The 23,237-nt window shown below is 37.5% G+C and overlaps 1 protein-coding gene across 1 annotated transcript; it reads left to right on the top strand.

The window, feature by feature from the left end:
• Positions 1–354: 354 nt before the first annotated feature.
• On the top strand, positions 355–18,792 carry NMBR (neuromedin B receptor). The gene is made up of 3 exons (XM_071547943.1): positions 355–770; positions 15,532–15,880; positions 18,220–18,792. Exons 1-3 carry the CDS (start codon positions 355–357, stop codon positions 18,613–18,615), a joined length of 1,161 nt encoding a protein of 386 aa, XP_071404044.1. The 3' UTR covers positions 18,616–18,792.
• Positions 18,793–23,237: the final 4,445 nt, after the last annotated feature.

Raw genomic sequence — 23,237 nt, 5'->3', positions numbered from 1 at the left:
GGACCGAGCCTCCGCCGGGGCGGCAGCGGCGCCCCGAGGGCGCTCCCGGGGATACTGTCCTGACCGCATTCCCTGCTTACAGGGCTCAGGATCTCCTGCCCACCGGGAAAGGCTTGTCCGAAGAGCTGAGAGGCAGAGCATGGGAATTTTTATTTCTCTCACCCGCCACTGCGCCGGCAGACATTCCTCTGCATTTCTGAAGGGAGAAAACTCGGCAAAGAAGAGGGAGGAAGAAAGGCAGTAGTGTGAAGGGGGGGAAAATTAATTGTTGATTGACTTGCCGAGAGAGAAAGCTTTCCAGTGGCTTCCACTGCACTTTGCACTAGAGACCTTCAGTCCACCCAAAGCTGGAGGATGGAGCCAGAGCTCTCGCCTGAGCTCACAACATTGCCCCTTGGGGAGAATGAGAGTGCCCAGCTGGTGCCCAACACAACCCTGCTGCCCCCGGGGAGGGGCACGGCCATGTTCATTATCCGCTGTGTGATCCCTTCGCTTTACCTGCTCATCATCACTGTCGGCTTGCTTGGCAACATCACGCTTATGAAGATCTTCATTTCCAACAGTGCCATGAGAAGTGTGCCCAACATCTTCATCTCCAGCCTCGCTGCTGGTGATCTGCTGCTGCTAGTGACCTGTGTCCCTGTGGATGCCTCCCGGTATTTCTCTGAAGAGTGGCTGTTTGGGGAGCTGGGCTGCAAGCTCATCCCTGTCATCCAGCTTACCTCTGTTGGTGTCTCTGTCTTCACCCTCACTGCCCTCAGTGCTGACAGGTAGGAAAGCTAGGCTCCAATTCTCAGCTCTCTGAACCCTGAGCTGAGACAAGCCAGAGCTAGCATGAAAGGTAAAGCACCTCCCTGAATAAGGTGTCCCTGATTTGCAGTTCCCTCATTCCAACTTGTGAGGTGCCCATGCTTCTCCTTCCCTCATTGATGATAGCAAGTCTGGTATTAATTGAAGTTAAAAAGTGTCTGGAATCAGGTACCCCTGGGCCTCTGGCCTCCAGGGTGTCAGCTGCAAGACATCGGTTTAGTCCTGTGTTCTGCACTTATAGGATGATCCTGTGACAGCCTACATATTGAAATTTTATTCAGTAGAGAAAGGTTTTAGATGCTAGATATGGCTTGCCAAGTCTCAGTATTACATTAACAGGCAGTGAGCAACTTAAACCAAGTCTAGCACAGACGTATTTTTAATCAATTTGTTTCTTTCTGATGAGAAAGTGTATGTGTGTATGTGTGTATGTGTGTTTGCGCCTTAGTAGAAGAGCAGGTTTCCAGAGATGACTGCCAGAACTAGATTAGTTTCTGGAAATTCAGAAGCACCAAGCTGTTCTGTTGGAACTGTCAGTCTTAAACTTTTGTTCAAACTATTCTTTTTGCCTTCTGAACTCTTAGAAAAGTGGAAGGATAAGAAAACACCCCAAAACAATTAGAAAGTAACACTTTCATCTTCAGTACTTGTCAAATTAGGAAGAAACAAAGATCTGGATCCCAAATTTTTCCTACCGATTACTATGAATGAGTACTTAAGGAATTTATAGCAACTGAGTGGCCATTGGACTGTGCTTCAGACTCTGAAAGACAAAATCTTTCAGTGTAATTGCAACCTTAAATTAAATTAAATTATCTTTCTTCTCTTATCTAAGCACATTTTTTTAGCAAGAAATGAAAATGTTTAATTTCTTCTCTGAAGAAAGTGTCCCATTTTACTTTGTTGGGTTTTAAACTGAGCCATTGCATTATATTGGTGCATGATGTAAAGGCTTGAGTTTGGTAATATATCTTCACAATTAGAGTAATGTTTCTTTGAAACTTTTGATCCTTTGTTTAATAGAGTATCACTGTAATTTTTAAAGTTTTAAATTATTTTTATTTTTTTTTAATAATTCAGTAAATCATTTGATTACACCTGAGGTTAGTCTTCAGCAGACGTCAATATCAGTTGTGTTTGAATCAGGACCTAACATACTTGTCTATAAAGACTTTATAACTTACAAAAATGATTTTATTTTTTAAGAAGAACTTGAAAAATATACCTTAAAGCGAACATCTGTAACTCTCTGATTAAGTTAAAAAATATGTCAAAATGTGCCAAGGAAACCCTGCAGTTCTCTTTCTGCTCAATTTTCACTGCTTGAAATTGTTATTGTGGTATCTTATTTGAAAAGAGAAGAAGTTACTTTTAGTGGAGATCATCTCCCAGTGAAATGTAATGTGAGGGAATGCTGGTGATTTAAGTATTCATTAATATGATTTTTATATGGCTTTGGAGCACTCATTGTTTAATTTTCCATGTAATTTTATAACCTTCCTTAAATATCAGTAGAGATTCAAGTAGTAATAATGGTCAATCTGTTTATACTGAATGCGTTTAGAATTGCACATACAGAAAACAGCTTCAATTTGTGTGCTGAAACCGTATAAGCTCATAATAAATACATGCCTCCAGCATTTTGGAGTACACAGTATATACCAATGTCAGAAATATTTATACAAGGAATTCAACAATTCTTTTTTTTTTTTAACCTCTGCATTTTTATTTTTTGGTTACTGAGAACAAAAAGCATTTATTTTCCAGTCAGAAGATCAGCACTGACTTCAGACACCATCTCCTAGGGGCCCAAGACATCGCTGAGTGAAGCTGACTGAACTCTCAGTGGAGTTTGTGTTGGAATCTATTGTTTTTGTACATTTGTGTTGAACTAGAGGGTCCACTGATGTGGAGGGGTTTCTGTTACACTTATTTGTAGCCAGATCCTAACATGTGTCATCTTGACTAGATCAGTTATGGGTAATTATGCTTGGTAGATCAGGAGTGGTGGCAGCATCCTGCACCCAAGAGGTGCTGAGGAGGTGAGGCCTGACTGGGGTCAGTGTTTTCTCCAGACAGGTGAAGCTGGCACAGGACATAAGCAGTTTGTAAACAGTGGTTTCACCAAGAGGGCTCCATTACAATCCATTATGTATTTGGTCTGGTACACAATGTCTTCTCAGTGGCCCCTTATTTCACAGATAGTGCTCAAAGTACATTTTAATGTATGACAGTTAAAGCCTTTCCTGCTTTTTACTTGTTGTTACCATGGGACTGTGTAGAATGCCATACACTGATTGCACTAAGGAATAGATTTAGGAATATTTAGAATTCTTTGCAGCATGCCTGTGTGAATTAGGATAAGGGAGATCATCTTGGTTTCCACAGTGTTTCCACTTATTGTTTATGTGGAAATTCTACATGACTGGAATATTGATATATATGTTGATACGTATAGCAAAAGCAGCTACAGAAGCTTTAAAATCTGAAAGATTGTTACCAACCCACTGAAGTTCTAAAGAAGAAAAAGTATACTAATTGCATGTATCTATTTTCTAAAGTTGGTTTGCTTCGTATGAGTTTTTGTCACAGGAGTCCCTCTCAGCATCAGTAATGTTTTCCATGTGACAAACATGCACCTTTTATCTGGAAGCTTCATTTTCTTCTACTGATATTAAAGTGTTGTTGTTGGGTTTTGTTTGTTTGTTTTGGGGTGTTTTTGTTTGTTTTTTCTTTTTTTTAGGATCCAAACTTGATACACAATTTTTAACAATCCTTCCTAGACTTCCCTGGAGCACACTGGCAGATTGACATTAGCAGCAGGCAGCATATCTGCCCAAGCTTGCCCATCCCCATCACAGGAATAGCAGCTGGTTCTTCCCACCCCTGAACTCCTGGGGGTCTGGCTGCCAGGGATGGGGAATGGTGCCCTGCTGCAGTTCCACACATATTAGCCCAGAGAGGGGTGGGAGGTTAGTGGTAGTGGTGGGAATGGTGGCAGCAGAGGTGATTCGGTGCTGGCTGTGGTGGTGGAGGTGTTTTTGTCAGTGCAGGTTGTGGTGCTGCCTCCTATGGGGTGGGGAAGGCAGCGTAGGAGCTGTACTGCTGAGCCTGCCATCCTTTCTCAATACCATGCAGGAGATGTGCAGGAACAGCATCCCCACCCCTCATGGCCACTGATTTTTCTCTGTTGTAAAGAAACCCAACTACCTCTGGAAACCTTAACATTTCTCTGGTTTATAAAACCAAGGAAAAAAAAAGAGAGGGTAGATTACAGAAAGAGAAAACCTAATAATTGCAGTGGATGAGAAATGAAAAAGGGAAAGAGGGCTGAAGGACAAAAATGCACAAAAAAGCAAACAGAAAAGGAACTAAGTGGGCCATAGGACAGAACACCCTCAATAGCACTCAGGACACCCTGAAAGTGCCCACATAGCTGGTGCGTGATGGCCAGGGATGCATTTCCTAAAGATATGGGGGACAAGGAATTAAAAATAGGACCTCTGACGAACTTGTTTCTCCATGGTCAGTGGACCACAGTTTTGACTCGGGCTAAAGTATATTGCTGAGAAGGTCCCAGAAATTGATGTGGTCTTTGATAAGGAGAATAAAAATAAAGAGGTGAGAGGTGTTGCCAGAGGGACTGCCGCATGGCACACATGAAGAAAATGTGTGCCAGCATCTCCTCATTGCAAAAAAGAACAGAAGCCAGGGATGAACCTGACTTGAACCATCCCATGAACGAGTTCACTACTCCAAGGAGTGCTTTTCCAATTTATGTCCATGGTGGATCATGCAGTTAACTGAGAATGCAAACTGGGTCCATTGGGATCCTCAACCTCTTCTCAAGGTGAGACATCTTACTGCTTTGTTCCTGGAAAGGAATCTAAGTAGGGTAAAGGCATGGACGGCAAATACAGAAAGGTGTTTCCAAGGTGCTTTTCAGAGCTAGAGATCTGAATTATATGTAAACCTTGATGTGGAGAGGTGGCTGGAAAAAGCTCAGGAGGCAGTGGATTAAGATTGAATACTACAATATGCACCTCTGGCCATTACTGCATTATTGTGTGGTACCCACAAATTGCCAAGACCCTGGAGTCAATAGACTCTGAAGGAATAAATGTCAGGCTCTTCTAACAGCTTCAGATTTTTCTCACACAGTCTTTCCTTTTCTCTTTGGCTGTGGTTTATGCCTTGATTTTTATGCAATCTGTAAAAATAGGATTAAATTTAATCTCCTACTTTTCCTGCATTGAATTTTCTTTCTAATGAAGGATTTAAATGTGTTAGCTCAAATGCAGCCCTGCTGCACTCTAATGGAGACAGCAAAGCTGAACTCACCCTACTGCAGTTAAAATAGCATGTTCTTTGCTTTTTTCCTAAAAATTGTAACATAAAGACACCTTTGATGAGACAAATACTTGATTAACCAGGTAAGAGTTTGAAATAACTAAATACAGTGCCTGACTGAGATGTTTAAAATGCATTTTATAGATTTGCATAGCTAAATCATTTGATCCTTCTTTTGTTTGTTTTGTTTTTTTTTTATTTATTTGCTTTAAATGTGGAAGATTGCAATCTGTATTTTTAAAACTGTAAAAAGACTCAAAAATGTTTTTTGCAAGTTTACTATCGACACGCTGACTTCTGATGACAGCTGATAACAAAATCTGTTCTGGCTCAGTTTGGATGTTTATTGACTGCCATTTTTGGGGGACTAAGGAAATGCTTTGAAGACATTCAGAAGAATAAAAAGCAGCACTAGGAACTCCTTTAGGATTAGCAATATCACCTTAATAAAAATTTCTCATTACTCTTTTCAGAATTTATTTGCAGGTTCTTCCTTTACTATGGCAGATGCTGATTCAGGCTAAAATACCCGAATTGGAGAAATATAAAATCCTCAGCTCTTTTCATGTAGTGGAGTAGGTGATACAGGAAAGTGGACATTTCTTTTTGAGCTGATAACTGATATTCAGGGACCAAAGGGCCTTTACAAGGAAAGTAATATTAAATGACATCTTGAAAATTACTAATAATTAACTGAAGAATAAAGAAAAATTTATCAAAGCTAAAATGAAAGATTATCTTATAACAGAAAAAAATACCTTGACTGTGTATAGTAGAGGGGAAAACAAAATTATATGGTCTAAAAAGAACTATGAAATCTGTAAGTATGTATTTTAAAAACTTAACACTTGAGGTAAATGTATTGACTGAATGAATCACAGAAGTACATTAAAATAAATGGTTGTCCAGATGTTTCTCTCATTGTAGGCTGTAAGAGTATGGTTATAATTACTCACTAACAGGCAAAGCAAAAGAAATTAAAGAGTGGTTTGGCAAGCTTTGCTCTCACATGTTTTCAACTTGCCTTTTAGTTTATATGTGCAAACTTGATTCACAAAATAAAGCTTGCTAAAACACGTATGTTAAGTTAAACCATGAAGCCTGTCCTCACCTGTCTCCACCCTAAAAGGTTCTAATTAATTTATATCCATTTTATACAGATAAAAAGAATATGATGGAAAATATTCCAGGGAAAAACAAAGGATGGCACAAACCCCCCACTGAACAATGCAGAAAGAATTTTATGTCTGGAGTAGGTTAAGGTGTTAATTATTCTGGGCTAATATTGTCCAAGCCAGGCAAGCCAAATTAACTGTTGAAGTTCCACTTGTGACCATCTTTACACAGCTGAAAAAGATTTCTCAGCAACTAACATTTTCTTCCTAAGTTAGGCAACTGTTTCTCAAAACTGCATATAGACATATGCATCTGTTAAACTCCTGCTTTTGTGCCTGTGTCCTCTGTGTGCTCTTCAAGTCATGCACAAGCAGCTTAGACTGAGGATGGCAAAGTGAGAAATGGCTGTGATGTTTATCCCAGTCAGTGATCAATGCAGTGCTGTGTTGTACTGGCCAGCTTTGCTATGACTAATGCAAATGCTAGTGTCTGATAGCCTGTCATGGGCTGCAACTTAAACCCTGAGAAACAGTTTTAAAACCATCCTTCCTGTTTCCTGCTTCTTTGATCAATTCAGTAAAAGCCTGTGCTGGTGACAGACAAAATAGCTGCTAAATAGAAGATCCAGCCCAATTCTTACCAAACATGTAAATGTCCATTACTGAGAGAGTGTCTAGATAAGTGTTTTAGGTGGCTGTGTTTTTAGTTAGTAGTCCTTTGTTGCTAGTTTCTGTCTGTTGTGAAAACGGGATACATTGCTGTGTTGTAACTTGAGTTTGATATGCTTGTCTCTGTTAAATGTGTTTTGTGCTGGTTTCTTTTGGGGTCTTTCATTATCAATTAAATACAATCTTGCGGCTGAACGTTATCACTGGCAAAGTGGAACCCACAATAACTGTCATATATTTGTATTAATAAACGTTATTTCGGGAGCAGTTGTGGGAAAAGTTCTTTTCTGGCTTAAGTGTGGCTTCATATTAGAGGTCAGAACCCCTTCCAACCTGTGTGCTGTCCATTAAGTCAACAGACAGTAAAGTAAACAATTTTTGGCGGAGAGAAAGGACTTCACCAACAAGCTTATGAAGTTTATAGTGAAGACCTTTTATTACACAAAGCACACAGTTTATATAGGGTTAGGACTACAGCTTATTGGCTAAAAGAGTTACACACCACCACGCCAGATACTTCAATTGGTTAAAGCCTATCTCTCACAAGTCCCATGTTTATATTATTTATCCTGGCTGTTTTCCTGCACCTGCAGAGTCCTGTGAATTCCTACTATGTGAATTCTTGGGGAGTAACCTCCTCTCTACCAGCCAGCAGTAGCTGAGCTCTTTGCTGCTTCTGGCTGATAGCTCAGTCTCACAGGGTTTTCTGTAGATCTGAATTGCTCACTTTTGATTTTACTGTAACAACAAGACAATGCTGGGGACATAAGGCTCTGATTGTCTAGAAGCTCTTACAGCTAGTAACTTTTATTAATACAGTTAAGACTAGAAATCTTTGCATTTCTGTCTCCCTCCTCCCTTTCACGTGACATCTCCCTAGGTCTAAACATGTACCTCCACTAGGAACTTCTACATACATGCAGAGATTCAACCCAATTTGAAAGTAATTACAAATAGCAAGTAAGTTCTTACTAGTTCATGAAATTAAGGAAGGTATGAGGAAACCTACTTCAGCGTCCATTATAGGGAAGTGTGTTTTGGCATTAACTTGACACAACTTGTCAGATATCAGAGAAAATAACGGAGACAAACAATCCACTTGAAGCTTGGTGTAATTGCATCTTCTTCATGTAGATTTGTGTATTTCCAGCTCTGTATAAGCATATATTCAAGTAAAATTGTGCTGTGAGTACAAACACGAGAGAGAAATAGATTTTTCCATTATGTTATCATTATATCTCATATGATTTTGTTTTTTCCTTCACATGAATATCCCAAATATTGTTTCATTTTTTCCCAACTGCTTTTCACAATATTTTTTCAACAGTGTAATATTTGTGTTTTGGCTTCAAGGTTTTTTGATTGTTTGTGTTTTGAGGATTGCTACACTGACTTTTTCCTCTGTGATTTTTTAATGTTCCTTTTTTACCATGATGTGTACTTGTTTTTTCCATTTGCACTGATTTCAGGGTAGACTAAGAACATAAGTTTCAGATGAAACTGAACTGGAAAGTTGTTTAGAAGTGACAAAGTGGAGCCTTCTAGATGATAATACTAGAGCAAATAAATTAAGTCACTGCTTTTTAAATTTAGAAGTTAGAGATTTGAGGTCTAAATTCTCAAACAGTAAACTCTAAGTCTGCTCTATATATATTAGTAGAGATTTGGTTATTTAGTTTTTCCTACCTTGTAACATTTCTAAAAATCATCTGACCATGTACTGTTCTCCACAAGAGTATGTTATCTGCCACAGCATGGACTATAACTGAATTCCTCAAGGAAATGGGAGGAAATGTTTCATAACAGCAAAACTTTTATAAAGGTAAACTAGTACTGAGCATATTTTACACTTGGGATTTCTGCTTCCAGGTTCTTTAGTTTCTGTAACTAATAATTTTATTGACCTTCTACTCCAGCAGTGATGATTTTGTGAGCTCTTCTTCATTCAAATATATGTAGATATTGTTGTTGGGAGACACGTAGTAAGGATACAGTGAATATGCATCCATCCAGGTGAGCATCCATCTCTGTCTAATCAATCTAAAGGTAGAGGTATCAATAGGATTTGGATGAAGTCTATTTGGAGAAATGGGTTTCTCTTTTCTCAAAACCTTTTGGTCCTTCAGAATTCAGAATATAAACCCTGAAAGAACAAAACAAGGTTAGTTGTGGTTTTCTAAGTTTTTTTTTTTTTTTAAATGGAGAGCGGAGAACTAGGAGACTAAGCCAAAAATGGTATGTAAGCTTGTCCACGCTCCACATTGCAATGCCTAACATCTAGCCTAAGTGCTGACTTTCCCCTTCTTCTATCCACCCCTCTGAGCAGAATCCAAAATCTAGAATCCCAAATTAGTGTTAGAATGAAGTACATGCTCCAGAAAGGCAATAAAAGCCAAGAGAATGCACCTGCTAAGCTGCCTTGTACTTCCCAATGGGAAAGGGCATTTCCAGGAGTTTGTGTGATGCAGCCTGCTAAGAATAAAATTCTTTCCCCACAAGTGAAATGTTAATTTTGAGCCACTGTCAAGCAGGCCTGAGCAATGACTCCCAGACACCCTGGCTGAAGGAATGGCTCCATTTTGTTCTTGAAGAAGCAGGTTCCAGAGCTACCTTTGCCATGGAAATTTTGTAAAGACTTTATTGTGCTCCAGCCATTATTTAAACACAACTTTGGGATCAGGCTCCTCAGCTTTTCTGTGCTTAGTTTCAGGATCCTAATGAAGCTTAGACGCAAACTAAATAGGTCCTATCAGAGTTGTTCCTCGCATGCACAGTAGGGAAAATACAACTGCTAGCTTATTTTAAAAGTCAAGAAAGAATGGGTACAGTGGGTTGGAACAGGCCAGCCCTTGTGCCAGGCTTCTGGATGGTGTTCTTGGGACCAGGCACCTGAAAGCATGTTTTTTTTTTCCATGCACATAAAGGTTTGTATGTGCATACATAAATATATATATGTACACACACACACACACTCACAAAACCGTATTTTAACAGGACCAAAGCATAGGCCTGAGCTCTGAAAGTAAGCCACTTGTTAAACTGATGTTACAGTAGTCCATGGTGTGGTTTTCACCTGGGTCAATATCCTCCTGAACATATTCTAGGCATGATTTAATATTAAACACAACCCCAGGGGCCATTACCAACAGAAGTGTAAACTGCCTAATTTGGAAGTGGTGGTCTCATATTGGGATATTAAAGAGTGTAATTTCGTCATGGATGTCCAGCCAATGCCATTGGTCTCCAGGCCTAAGAATAGACTCCGGCACTATTTAGTTTGCTCATATAGATGTAGCATGAGTCTTTATTAGATTTGATTCCTAGTTGCTCTTCTTATCTTGTCTCATCTGGTCTTATCTTGTGTCATCTCGTCTCATCTCATCTCATCTCATCTCTTCTTTCTTCTGTCTCTAGAAATTTAGAGAAACTGAAACTGTAGTGAAGACCTATTTGTCTGTCTTAAGATATGTTCATCCATGACTTGTAAATATCAAACTTAAATATCAGTTTACTGGGAATACTGACATATATAAACTTTTCTGAATAATAGCCACTGAAACAATTTATTAATATTGCTTTTAGGAGGAGAATTGAACAAACTATTGATGGTACTTTTAACTAGTGCAGTTATAAATAAATGACTTTAGAAAAGTAGAACTAATAATCCAGATTGCGGGCCAAGTTTTAGCATTGCAGACTTGTATGAGCTAGTAAGAAGCATAGCTAGCTAATGTGAGGTGAATAGCAAAAGGACAAAGTAGCAAGAGAAGAAAAAATGAGAAGGAAAGAGGAAATTTCTCCTCTGAAACACTGGGTGGACAGGACAGGTTATGTATTTCATGCAGAAAAAAACCCGTCTCACTGTCCTGGGAAACTTATGTTTTGATTCTTTTCAGAGTGAAGAAATCATTAACCAAAAGAATAAACCAGATTTTTTTGTTGAAACATTATTGATAGTTTTTGACTTAACAGAACGTGTTTCTGTAGAGTGGAAAACTTTTTCCACTTAGGATTTTCCCCTAGAGGAACACATGTCATTGACATTCTTTTCAGGTGTGTTTATATGTGGTCTGCTAGTCTTCATTTAAAATACTGCTCATTATATTCACTATCAGAGCTCAGAGATGCTTATTCTTGGCTGAATACAATTCTCTGCTTTTAAGAGATAAGCATGGAATAAAAATATTGGGATTACCTGTGGGGGCAAAAGAAAAGAAATGTAGTTTACATTGCAAGAATTTTTAATAGTAAAAAATAGAACAAATGCAAATTTCAGACGGTTTGGAGTTCTCACAAGAGTGGATATCAAATGATCCCATATTGTTTTCAGCTAGATAAATTGTTCGCCTCTAATAATTCAACTGGAATTGAGTCAACTGAACAGCCATACAAGGAGAAGAGCTTTGGTCCTGTCCAAAATTTTGTTGTACTGTAGTACAGTGGACAGAATATTTGTATTTTTAGCAAATACTGACCATACATCTATTTCCCATTCAAATATCTTTATAGCCTTTTATGTTGTTAGGCTTTTTGTGTTTGAAATCATCATGCAGTGACACAGTAAAAGATTGACATATGAATGGTTTTGATAAATGACTAGTTTTCAGGAAATGCAGTATTATGACATTTAAAATAACCTTATTTATGGTAAAGCTAATTATACCAACACCTCCAACTTCAGAATTAAAATGAAAATTAAAGCAAAGTGATATGTATTTGCCCTGTCTGAATTGTGTCTCTGCTTCGCTTATGACAATTATTATATTTATTTTCATTGTGATGGCATGTAGAAAACTAGGTGATAAATTAAGCTCCTATTTTTGGTAGGTACTATATAAACAAGAACAAGAAGAAAGTCTTTGACCTGAAGGGCTTTTGAGAAGGACAGTAGACAATGCAGAATGAAAAGGGCAAGGAAATACTGAGGAAATTCTGGTTAGAATCGTAGGCTGTTACCTTAGTCCAGTCACTGCCTAAGCATTGTCCAGTTGTTTTGGGATTTCTTTTTTAATTTGTTTTTAAGGCCATCACAACAAAGTACTCTAGAAAAAGAGGTAGCAATGCAATGGAAAGACAGGCTTAAGTCTAATCATGGAGCAGCTTCTTTTGAAGTCAGTTGTGTGGGATGGGAATACCATATGGATGCAGCAGAGACAGGAATAGAGCTTTCCATTCTGTTTTGGAGATAAATATCTTTACAAAGGTCTTTGAAAAGAAAGTTTAGAAGAAATAGACAAGATAGATTGTAGTTTAGAAGGTAGCAGCATGTTATAATGGGGGAGGAAGAGGTTTATCTTTCCATCACTTTTTTGGGGGTTGTGGAGAAGGGAGGAGATTGCTTTATAATAAAAATACACTGTACGAACAAAACCAATCTGCACAATGAGAATGGGCAAGTTTGTGCTTGTGTCTGGTGGCAGAAGCCACAGATACAAAGAAAGAAAATGTTTCCTGAGTTGGGGTCCCTTTGTCAGCAGTGATAATGGTAGAGGACATAGGAAGACAGATTACATGAAGTCTTCTAGTCAAAACCAAATGCATATTTATGGTTATTTCCTGAACTTCATGTAAATCTATAACTTGCTTTTTTTCCATCAGTGAAGCAAAGGAAAGATGAATTTACTTAGTCATTTGACTAATTTGTACCCTTACTCTAATTTACTTGTGTTTTTTTTTATTGATAGAAAATATGCTATTTTTAATTTGAATGGTTGGTGGTATGTTTTAGCCTTACCTTGGTTGTAAACAAAGGAAGAGATTGTGTGTTCATTTTGGGAACACTGCTTATTTCACTCAGTTTACATTTGGTTTATCTGTAACCTGTCTCTTTTTACTCTGTATCTTTGCAAAGATATAAAAAAGATGAAAGGTTTTGTAAAGAACTTAGTGCCTTTTTCTTCTCATTGACACTAAGTACTGTGAAGGGCTGAGTCCTAGTAAGAAAAGTGCCACCATGTAGTCAGTAAACTAGCAAGTAGAATAAAAGGAGTTTTTAGTGCTAAACTCAGCTGTTTTGTGACAAAGGGCACTCTGCTCCAAAGCCTTGTAACTTGGAGTCAGTCACAGCTCAAGGAAAAACATGCTATTTGCTGAAATAGCAATTTATGCCAAAGTACAAATACATGCCACATCTTCTACTAATGTGAAGACTTCTGAAAAGGTCTTCCATTTAGAGATTAACTAGCCTAAATGCTGCTAAAAGAATTATTTATGGCACGGTCATTGTCATGGGTCTTAGGGCTGTGGTCAAAATAGTCTAAAGCAAAGCACTGGTAAAGAAGATTTAAAATTATCTGTAGTACACAACTTTATTTTTATCTGATGGCCTCTCCATGTCCCAAAGACCCCAAATCAGCTCTTCCTAAAGAATGTAAAGTTTTTCATAAAATAAGCAGATGTAAGGACTTGACGTCACCTCAGCTGAATGAAATGAAACAGAGGATCTGTCTTTATGTAATGAAATCAAAGCAGACCTAGGAAGCAATTATTGAATAATAAGGTCACAGTTTGTGCCGGGTAGTATTCATGCTTTGTGCAGAAGATTCTGTCCTTCCTATGGCGGTATAAAGGATTTCTTTACACCTCAGTGTCCAGGGAGTTTCTCATGTGTTAGCAGAAATAGGGAACATAAATTAACAAAGCAGTTTACTGGGTTTTATTTTCTACTTCATAATATGGGTGGAGAGACAATAAAAACCTTCTTTCTGAATTCAGATAAGTTATGAACATAAATAGCCATTAATTTTAATTATTTAGTAATAAAATATTTTTCAAAATCCTGAGAAAGGGGACCCAAGGTGATGCCCTGCTCCAGATATTTTCATGGCATAGCCAGCTGCACTGCTGATTGACAGCAAACTCGAAGTTGCTGCGTGGAGGTACAGCTTTAATCCACATTTCATGAAATATCTGTTCACAGCGTTGAGAAGCTTTGAGCTGCCTGTCAGGACCTGCAAATAAGCTATAAAGGATATTTGAGTTCACAGCTTCATTTCTCAGAAGTCCTTTTGGCAATTCTGTTTTATTTGGGTATAAACTAAGCCTCTGTGTATTTAGACACTTGCTCATACCATACATACTTTTCTGTCTATATGCATTTATACATATCTACATGCTTGGATATGGAGTTTTATCATAAAGTAATAGGCACCTAAATTACAGTTCTTCTCAATCTCTTCTCACTGTATAGCTAACAGAGAAAAATAAGCACCTCAGAGGGTGATTTAATACACCTAAAATCTGAATCACTCTTGGAAAGTAAATCTCCACTGACTAGAAAGACCTGAAGATGAATAAAGTTATGTACCTAAAGTATGGCTCTTGCCTGACTCCTTTCTTCCTGTTAAACCTTTCTTTAGATATTAAAGAAGAACAATTTTTTCCACTTCTCAAAATTTCAGAAAAAAATCCAGCCATTTTAAATCAAATTAGAACTAGAAGCAAAAGAATTGAGGAAGCTAAAAAACCCTCATGAAATAGAGCAAACATACAAATTACCACACCTTAGACAAACCGAAGTGTTCTATTTGAAGTTTAGTTTTTAATAAAAACATTAAAACATAATTTACTTACATTTAAAAATATAAAATAAATTAAAAATATAAGCAAAACATTATGGTGTCCTTGAAATATTTTTCTCAAAGTATACTTGTCCCTTTAGCAGATATACTTTCTTTTGGAAAATTTCAATTTGTGTCAGCTCCTGCAAGGTTTTCTTTTTAATAAAAGAATTCCTGATCAGAGTATTTCTATTCATGGTTTTTGTTTTTTTTTTTGGTTGGTTGGTGTTTTTATTTTGTTTTGGTTTTTTTTTGTTTTTTTTGTTTTTTTTTTTGTTTGTTTTTTTGTTTTTTGTTTTTTGCTTTTTGTTGTTGTTGTTGTTGTAGCATGGTATTTCCACTCTCTGCAATTCTTCCTGTTTTTATTGTAAGGACTAGGAAATTATGAATTCCACAAAGGTTTATATATATTATGAGACAGTTTTCCAAAATGCAATATAGAGCAGCAGCTTACAACTATTCATGTGGAAATGTTTACTTTATGCAAGAGTTTTAATACGTTCTGTGCAGGCTGTTGGGAGTAATTTGTGCCTGACTTTATGAGATACATATATTAGTCAGAGGAGAACTGGGTCTGTCCTAGAGTAGGGAAGCCATGCTGGTAAACAGGAGAGTGCCCTGGGCTCCAGGAGCTGAGGAAGGAAGGAAACACTAAGTGTGCCTGTGCTGCTGCAAGAGTGAGCTGAAAGTGCAGAAGTAGGAGGTGCATGTAGCGATATGCTGGGGGTATTTGGAGAATGAAAGAGCAGAGTCATGGCTGATTCTGAGCTTTCACCACACTGGCTCAGGTTGGGCAACTACAGCCACAGGTTGTATCCAGGGCTCCTTTTGCCACCTCTGATGAGTATATATTTAAATAAACATGGATATTTAGAGAATGCAAATTTAAGAAAGATTGCAAGCCCCTTGACATTTCAAATTAGAGCAAAACCTGACATTACTTTTATCAAATGTATGAAGTGAGCTTGTGCATCCCATCTTGAATTTGAATACCTTTTAATGTGCACCTGCATTTTGATCAATTTCAGGTATAAAGCCATCGTAAATCCCATGGACATCCAGACATCCAGTGCAGTGCTGTGGACCTGCCTCAAAGCCACTGCCATCTGGGTAATCTCCATGCTCCTGGCAGTTCCTGAGGCAGTGTTCTCCGAACTGGCTCACATCAACGACACAGATAATGCCACTTTCACAGCGTGCATACCCTACCCCATGACAGACGACATGCACCCAAAGATCCATTCTGTGCTGCTTTTCCTTGTGTATTTCCTTATTCCTCTTGTGATTATTAGTATCTACTACTATCATATTGCAAAGAGTTTAATGAATAGTGCTCACAACATCCCTGGAGAATACAGTGAGCATTCCAAAAGACAGGTAAGCAATTACCTTTTTACATCCTGTTGAAAGATTTGTGTGTTTTATACACTTATAGATGAAATTAAGGGAATTATAACACCAAAATTGTTGGATTTTGTACAGGACTAGTTCAGTTTCCAGGGATTATCTGAAAAATCTCCTTGTTTTCACAGTTACTCAGTATTAAACCCAGTATGTAAATTAATATGACCAAGAAAAAATATAAATTCAATACCATCAATGCACATTCCTAACAGTAAACAACATTAATATATGTGTTTGTATGTGCTGTTAATGTAACCATTAGTTGTGTTCTTCCTAAGGAATGATGTTTTGTTGTTAATGTCAGTGTCTTCACATATCTCTATAGGCAGCCATTTTGGGAAAGAAATCTTGCATGAACATTTGGAGAATTGTCCCTCTTTTATTTGTTCTTGGAAATGAGAAGACTGACAGAGGCAGGGAAAATTTTACTTAGGGTATCTAAGGTTCTTTTCAAACCAAAGAGTGCTGAAAAGAAGAACAGAGAGTGTTAACTGATTCTTTTTTGACTTTCTCAGTAGATTTTCCTTGGATATAAACCCAAATTCACACTTTTCTAATATCCTGTCTGTTATAGACACTATAAAACTCTTGGTATAGATTCTGTGTACCTTTGAGACAAAGCTTATTAAAATGCTGGACAAAGCCAACTTCCCTGTAAGGCACATGAAACAATAAGATAGCAACATTAGCAAGAACACTTATGTGTACAAACAACTTTTGCAATTGAAAGTGCCTTGACCGCTTTGAAAAAGCACTAATGATGATAGAAAAAACCTTATGTCCATTAAAACAATTTTCAATGATTTTGTCTGCCAATATTTTCAAAAACTACTTTCATACTCACTGAAATATCCTTGCATATGTAGTATGTACATATCCTTTTTAAAAGAAAGACTACATTCCCATGAGTCCTTTTTGAGCAGCATTTCATTTCTACTCTAGTCTGTTTCTTGTCAAAAGTGCATACATATTAATACTTCAGGTGTTTTTTTATTTTCCTGTGAAATATAGAGAGCCTTTTGGCTGAACTTTGTAGATGGAAAATATATTTAATTTATATCACACTTTGGAACTCACATGAATTTTCAAAGTAAGAAGTATTTTTTTTTGTTCTACTTAGTTTTTTTCTTTTGTTAATCTATGAGGCTCAGAAGAATAGAAAATTCTCATGTACTTACATATCTCCCAGCAGGAGGAAATAAATTCAGACAATTGCTATCAAATCATGTTTCTCTAGGTCGTGTGATATTCACACCATACCTCTGCACTTTTTAGTCTGCTCTTGCAATCTGTCTGAGTGCAAACACTACCAAATTGAAATGTTAGAGCGTTCCCATCTTTTGGGAAGTCCTCACTGTTTTTTTGTGTAGAGAGAGTCAAGAAAAATACTTAAGGATTAATTTCACAAATTTTGAAACACTATTAGAATAACCTCACTTGATTTTTTTTTTACAGAAAATTGAACAGAGCTAGAAAACTTTACTGCTTTGCAAAGCTGTCATACCTGATATACATAGTAAATATTTTAGGAGGAATATGAAGAAACTTTCTGCCTCTATTTGGTGCTTTCTACCTGGCCAGTTTCTCTGTCTCTCTCACTTTGGATCTCACTTTGGTTCCTATCTTGCCAACTTTTCATCCACTCTCAATGCTACACTGTAATCCATTATATCTCAGCATTGAAATTAAGGTACATTTCATGTCATTCTTAAAAATTTAATGGAACCTTTCTCCTTACCATGGAATTAAGATGCTTCAGACTGTGTGATCCAGTTTTGGTGGTTTCTCTAGGAGAGGGGTTCAAGCTGAGGCACTTCAGGAGAAACAATGGGATATAAATATACATACATACATATATATTATAGCTAACACCCTACTAATGTCTTTAGATTTCATTCACAATGTCTCTAGATTTCAAAGCCAACAGTTTCTAAATAGCTTTCTAACTAAAACTTAAGTTTCAAGCCAAGCATTGAGATCTCATCAGTAAAGGTTACATTTCATGACATCCTTTGGTGCTTGCTTTCAGGCTAAAAGTCACGGTTTCCTTGGGTCATGAATCAGTCTTGCTGCATATCTTGTATGGAAAGAGCAACCTTCTGTGACTGCAAACAGCTAAGTAAACTGAAAGTGGGAAAGGAAATTAAATGAGACAGAACAAGTAATTTGGCCCCTGAAGGAAGCATTTTTACTGATCTTATGATAGTTATTGAAGCTAATATAAAGCAAAATGCTACATATTTTAATTAAGTCTGTTATGTGAAGTAGTTCTATTCATTGTTGTTCATTTGGATTCTCTTCATTTTTTTTAGATGGAAACTCGGAAACGTCTGGCAAAAATCGTTCTAGTTTTTGTTGGCTTCTTTGCTATCTGCTGGTTCCCCAACCATGTGCTATACATGTACCGATCTTTTCATTACAATAAGATTGATCCATCGACAGTACATATGGTTGTTACCTTAGTGGCCCGAGTGCTAAGCTTCTGCAACTCTTGTGTCAACCCATTTGCTCTCTATTTTCTCAGTGAGAGTTTTAGAAGACATTTCAACAACCAGCTTCGCTGCAGGAAGAAAGCTCGGCAAGAGAGGTCTGCCAGCTACTTGCGCAACTCTTCTGCCATTCAAATGACTTCCCTGAAAAGCAATACCAGGAACACAATAACTAGCATGACACAACTGAATGGACACAACTTGAAACAAGAAGTGTAACTGTGATTTAATAGATGTGATTTTTGACTGTGAAACAAATTTGAACATTTTATTTGCAGTTTGTAATTCACTTTTGGATCTTGTGCTTAGCCAGTCTGAGTTCTCAGGACACAGGATCTGTTAAAGTCTAACCAATCTGAGGTTATCTCCCACTTAGTCTGATTCTTAGATAAAGGTGAAGAGCACATTTTATTGAGAAACAAAACTGACTAGTCTTATATTATACTTTAAAGGAGATGCTAATATGTGCTTAGCATAAAGGAAAGCAGTGTATCTGGTATAACATTGCTGGAAAAAGTATAGATTTTCTGATCTGAAAAATATATATATTCAACTGAAAATTGATCCAGGCTTTTGTTTTACTCTAATAGATTTTGCATTATTTTAGCTATGTGTTATGTACAAGCATTGCTCATTAAGACTGTTAGTCTTAATGGCTAACTCAATTAAATGGCCATTGCAACATATAGATTCTAATTTCAGATAAAAAAATATTCAAGTATTGAGTGCCAGATCCTTATCTCGTTTAAATCCACCTTGTTATTTCACTTTGGTAGACATACATGATGAGATTTTACTCTTTGAGAATTCTGTTTGCTCTTGAGGTCAGAAGTTTCATTGTTTTCATGGTTAACCTATCAAAAGAAAAATGTGTGCAACATGCAGGTTTTCTAGAACTCAGTGTCTGAAAGATCATTTCTGTGACTGTTAAGGCTATGGTATCATTGGTTTAGAGTTTCTATATGCATTATATTTGCTGCTAACTGATGTTGCTGATATCCGTTCACAGCTAAGAAGTTGCTAAATGTATTGGGATGGCTGAACATTCAAAAAGGTAAAATTGTGAGTGGCTACTTCACAGAGGGTGTGTGACAAGTCTTCATACAGCTCATAACAGTCTCAGAGTGCAGAATCCAGACTAATACTATACAAAACCAAACTGAAGAATGCCTTGCAGGAACCCACACAATATGCTCTGATCACTAATCATCATCCAGACCATGGGAGCAGACAAGTTCTAGTCTGAAACAACCTCTAGCTAATGAAACAGGGGTAGCTGGCATAGGTTGCTCAGTACCAGCTGTTTGCTGTCTATATTTAGAGCACATGTCTTGTGAGGAGCAGCTGAGTGAGTTGGGGTTGTTTAGTCTGGAGAAAAGGAGTCTCAGGGGGGATCTTATCACTCTCTACAGCTCCCTGAAAAGAGGTTGAAGCCAGGTAGGTATCAATCTTTTCTTCCAAATGGGACAGGCTTAGAGGAAATGGCTTTAAGTTGTGTTGCTGAAGGTTTAGTTTAGATATTAGGAAAAATTTCTTCACCAAAGGGCTGGACAGGCAAAATAGAACAGGCTGCCTCGGTATATGGTGGAATCACCATCCCTGGAAATGTTCAAAAAGGGTGTGTATATGTCACTTGGGCATATGGTTTAGTGGTGAACATGGAGATACTGGTCTGATGGTTGGATTCAATGATCTTAGAGGTCTTTTCCTATTTTAATGATTTTGTTATGGATTCAGTTCTGTGCTTCTATATCTACTCCTCTTGCACACACTGTTTACTAGTCTAAACAAAGCTCTGTTGAAAATCTCAGTTTTAACAGACATTTTTTCTTTTCCTGAAGACCCATATGTGTAAATAGTCAATGCTTTTCTGAAAGTCCTATCTGAGCTGCCTGAAAGAAGGATTTTCAAATGGTTTTTTGTGAGTCATCCCAGTGCCATGGACAGCACACAGGTCTTTGTCATTATTTGTAGGAGGACATTTTCAAGGTACATGGTCAGTGGAGACCTGGGATTAAAAAAACTACGAATGCTGAGTGAGGCTGTAGTTACCAATTACCATCATGTCCTGAAAAAGTTTACTAGAAGGGTTTAGAGCTCTTATTTTTTAGTCAGTTTTTTTTCAGATCTCTGGTAGGGATTACCTGTACAAAACTTGCAAAGCTGCCCTTCAGACCACAAGAAAACATGAAGTTCAGCTCTAAAGTAATATATATATATATATATATGTGTATATATATATGTATATATATATATATATATATATATATATATATATATACACCAGTTCACACGCCAATGCAGGTAGTCAAATAGGCACAAAGGCTGAAGCTTATTGCTGCTAATCAAGAAAGACTGTTAGACTGTTAATATAAAAGTTTAGGGGAGGGGACAAAGCTGATTTCCCCCCTTACGCAGCTGCACATTATCAGATGAATAATTATTTCCAAGCTAGGTGAGAGGTTAGCTGGGGCAGGGGGTTTTTTGTGTGTGAGCTTCACAGACTAAATGTTCACAGTGTCCTTTTTAGGAGAAGGGGCAGTAATGACAGGCAAAAGCACCTTGTCAAAGTATTTTTTATGGGCAGTTCATTAGCCAAATGTAATTTTAAATATCTTTTTCTTTGAAAGTCGGTGGAAGTGCTCTAGCACAGATCTCACTGTATCCTGTACTTCTGCTGTGACTTGTCTAAGGTGAATACTAGAAAGTACACTAGAAATTTAGACTGGATTTCAGAATTAGTTGCTAGTCTTATAATTTCAAATGCTGAAGTGCTAATGTAGTGTATCAACTCACTGTTTGTTTTGTCCTTATTAATGGACTTGCACTTATTTAGTTCTGTTTGTAACTGTGGAACCATCTGAAGTTCAAAAATTCTTTCTCAATTCCCCTGTTTTCAAGACTACCACAATTTTAAAGCAGTGAGAAGTTGTGTTGATATAATCTATAAATGGTTTAGCTAATAATCTGAGAAAAACTCCCCAGTTGTTACTGCCAAATGGGGAAAGTAACAGACTGAAGTTCTGAATGTCAACCAGCATGGTCCAGTTGTTGGGACTTTTAGGAAGATACAATGCAATTGAAGTTGTGCTGAGAAAACTCAGTGTATATCAGCTCCATACTATCTGCCCTAGCTGATCGCAGTTGGTTTCAGTGGCTCCTTGGGAGACTTTACACAAAGGATTCAATTGATTTGAACTCGTCAGTCTATGTATAACGGTTTAGGAAATTGTCACCCTGTTGGGGTTTAGGAATGGTGTTCCCCAGTCTAGTGTTCCCAATGTTTTGGATTCTGCCCTTCTGATCAGTTTTGAATTCTTTTTACTCACAAATATTTTACACTTGCAAAACACAAAAGCTTAGTCTTCCTTTGTCAGTTCTTGATGCTGGTCATTGACTGTAATCAAGTTTCCCATTTATTTTTGCTGGGTTTTTTTCTGGTTCCCTGCTCTTCATTTTGTTTGGCAATCTTTCTACACTGCATGGCATTTCATATTACTTCTAAATCCATTGTGGTTTTTTATTTTCTAAATGCATTTTTCTGATGTGGACATTACCAGATCATACAGGTGCCCTACCAGAAAAATAATAATCTAATTTGTAGTAGATTTGATGCTTGTCTTTGATTCGTACTCTTCACTCAGTGTCTTAAATTGCTATGTGTATTATGGACAGCATGAGCCAGCTTTCTGGCAGAACTGCAAGCTACATTATGTTCCTTTTTGTTGTGAGGGCAAGATGTTCTGAGGCAGACTATAACTCCCTTTTGTCAGTAAAGCAGGACAGGTTTGGTTCATTATTTCCCAGGCATAAACAGACCCTCAAAGTATCTTTTTAGCAAGTAACCTAATTTGTATATAGTCCCTCTCAAATTCATGTAGCACGGTGTGTGGGAATTAATTAATCTGTCTGGAGCTTTACTAGGCATATTGCTAACCCAATATGCACATTTTGGAAGTGTCTGTTACTGTGCTTCTGTACACTTGTATACAAGTACAGATGTATGTATAAAGCTATTTTCGGACAACACTGCTTGCTAAAAATTAAAATGATTGTAGAATGCATTTTATGAGGTATTTTCTTGTAACTGTAGTAAAAGAAACAAAGGAAATGTATAAAGGAGATTATGTCACCTTTTCACACACTACATTGAGATCTATGCCAAAACAACTGTTAAAATGCCATCTGATTAATTTTTTTATGTTATGAAATCTTTCTAATCAGAAACATCAGTTCTTTTCTGTCATCCTCTTCTGAGTTTTGAGATGGTTTCCTTCAAATATATTTTTCTACGATTGACAAAACTACCATCTCTTCTCAGTCTTTGAAAAATGAGAAAATAAAGGTAATTACTGTTTCCTCAGTGTAAGAATTTTATTTTTCTCTAGTCTAGTGCTAATACAAAATGAGTCTGATAGCATCTTGTCACTTCACTCTGTCAGTAATAAAAACATAGCATAAAGTGCTGAATTCTGAAATGCCAGTATGGTTAAATTTCAACTGGCCTGAGAAACTTCATTTGGCATTACACTGTGACGTGATAATTATCTTCAAAAAAACCACTTCAGTTATAATACGGAACAAATCTTTGTAACACACCTCCCTCATAGATGTTTTTCTTAATCAGTTGAACAGGTTCACAGAAATTATGGCCCAGGAGTTATCAGGGCTGATTGAGTGGTCTTAAACTAGGCTCAGAGGGGGAAAGGGATAAGACCAGGCTCACTGGAGATGAACCTAGGGGTGGTATGCCTGGGATGGAGGCAAAACCCTTAGCTCAGATGAAGTGCATCTACCCCAATGCATGCAGTATGGCCAGCAAGCAGAAGGTGCTGGAAGCC

Source organism: Pithys albifrons, chromosome 2, assembly GCF_047495875.1.
Source record: "Pithys albifrons albifrons isolate INPA30051 chromosome 2, PitAlb_v1, whole genome shotgun sequence".
NCBI classification, from domain to species: Eukaryota; Metazoa; Chordata; class Aves; order Passeriformes; family Thamnophilidae; genus Pithys; species Pithys albifrons.
The sequence above is the reverse complement of the archived record's forward strand: the minus strand, read 5'-3'. Positions and strand labels throughout refer to the sequence as shown.

What these genes read in the sequence shown, in the direction of transcription:
- NMBR (XM_071547943.1), top strand. Translation starts at nt 355, where the DNA reads ATGGAGCCAGAGCTCTCGCCTGAGCTCACAACATTGCCCCTTGGGGAG. An exon ending in ACTGCCCTCAGTGCTGACAG is followed by an intron (nt 771 to 15,531) that starts GTAGGAAAGCTA and finishes GATCAATTTCAG; the next exon opens with GTATAAAGCCATCGTAAATC. An exon ending in GTGAGCATTCCAAAAGACAG is followed by an intron (nt 15,881 to 18,219) that starts GTAAGCAATTAC and finishes CATTTTTTTTAG; the next exon opens with ATGGAAACTCGGAAACGTCT.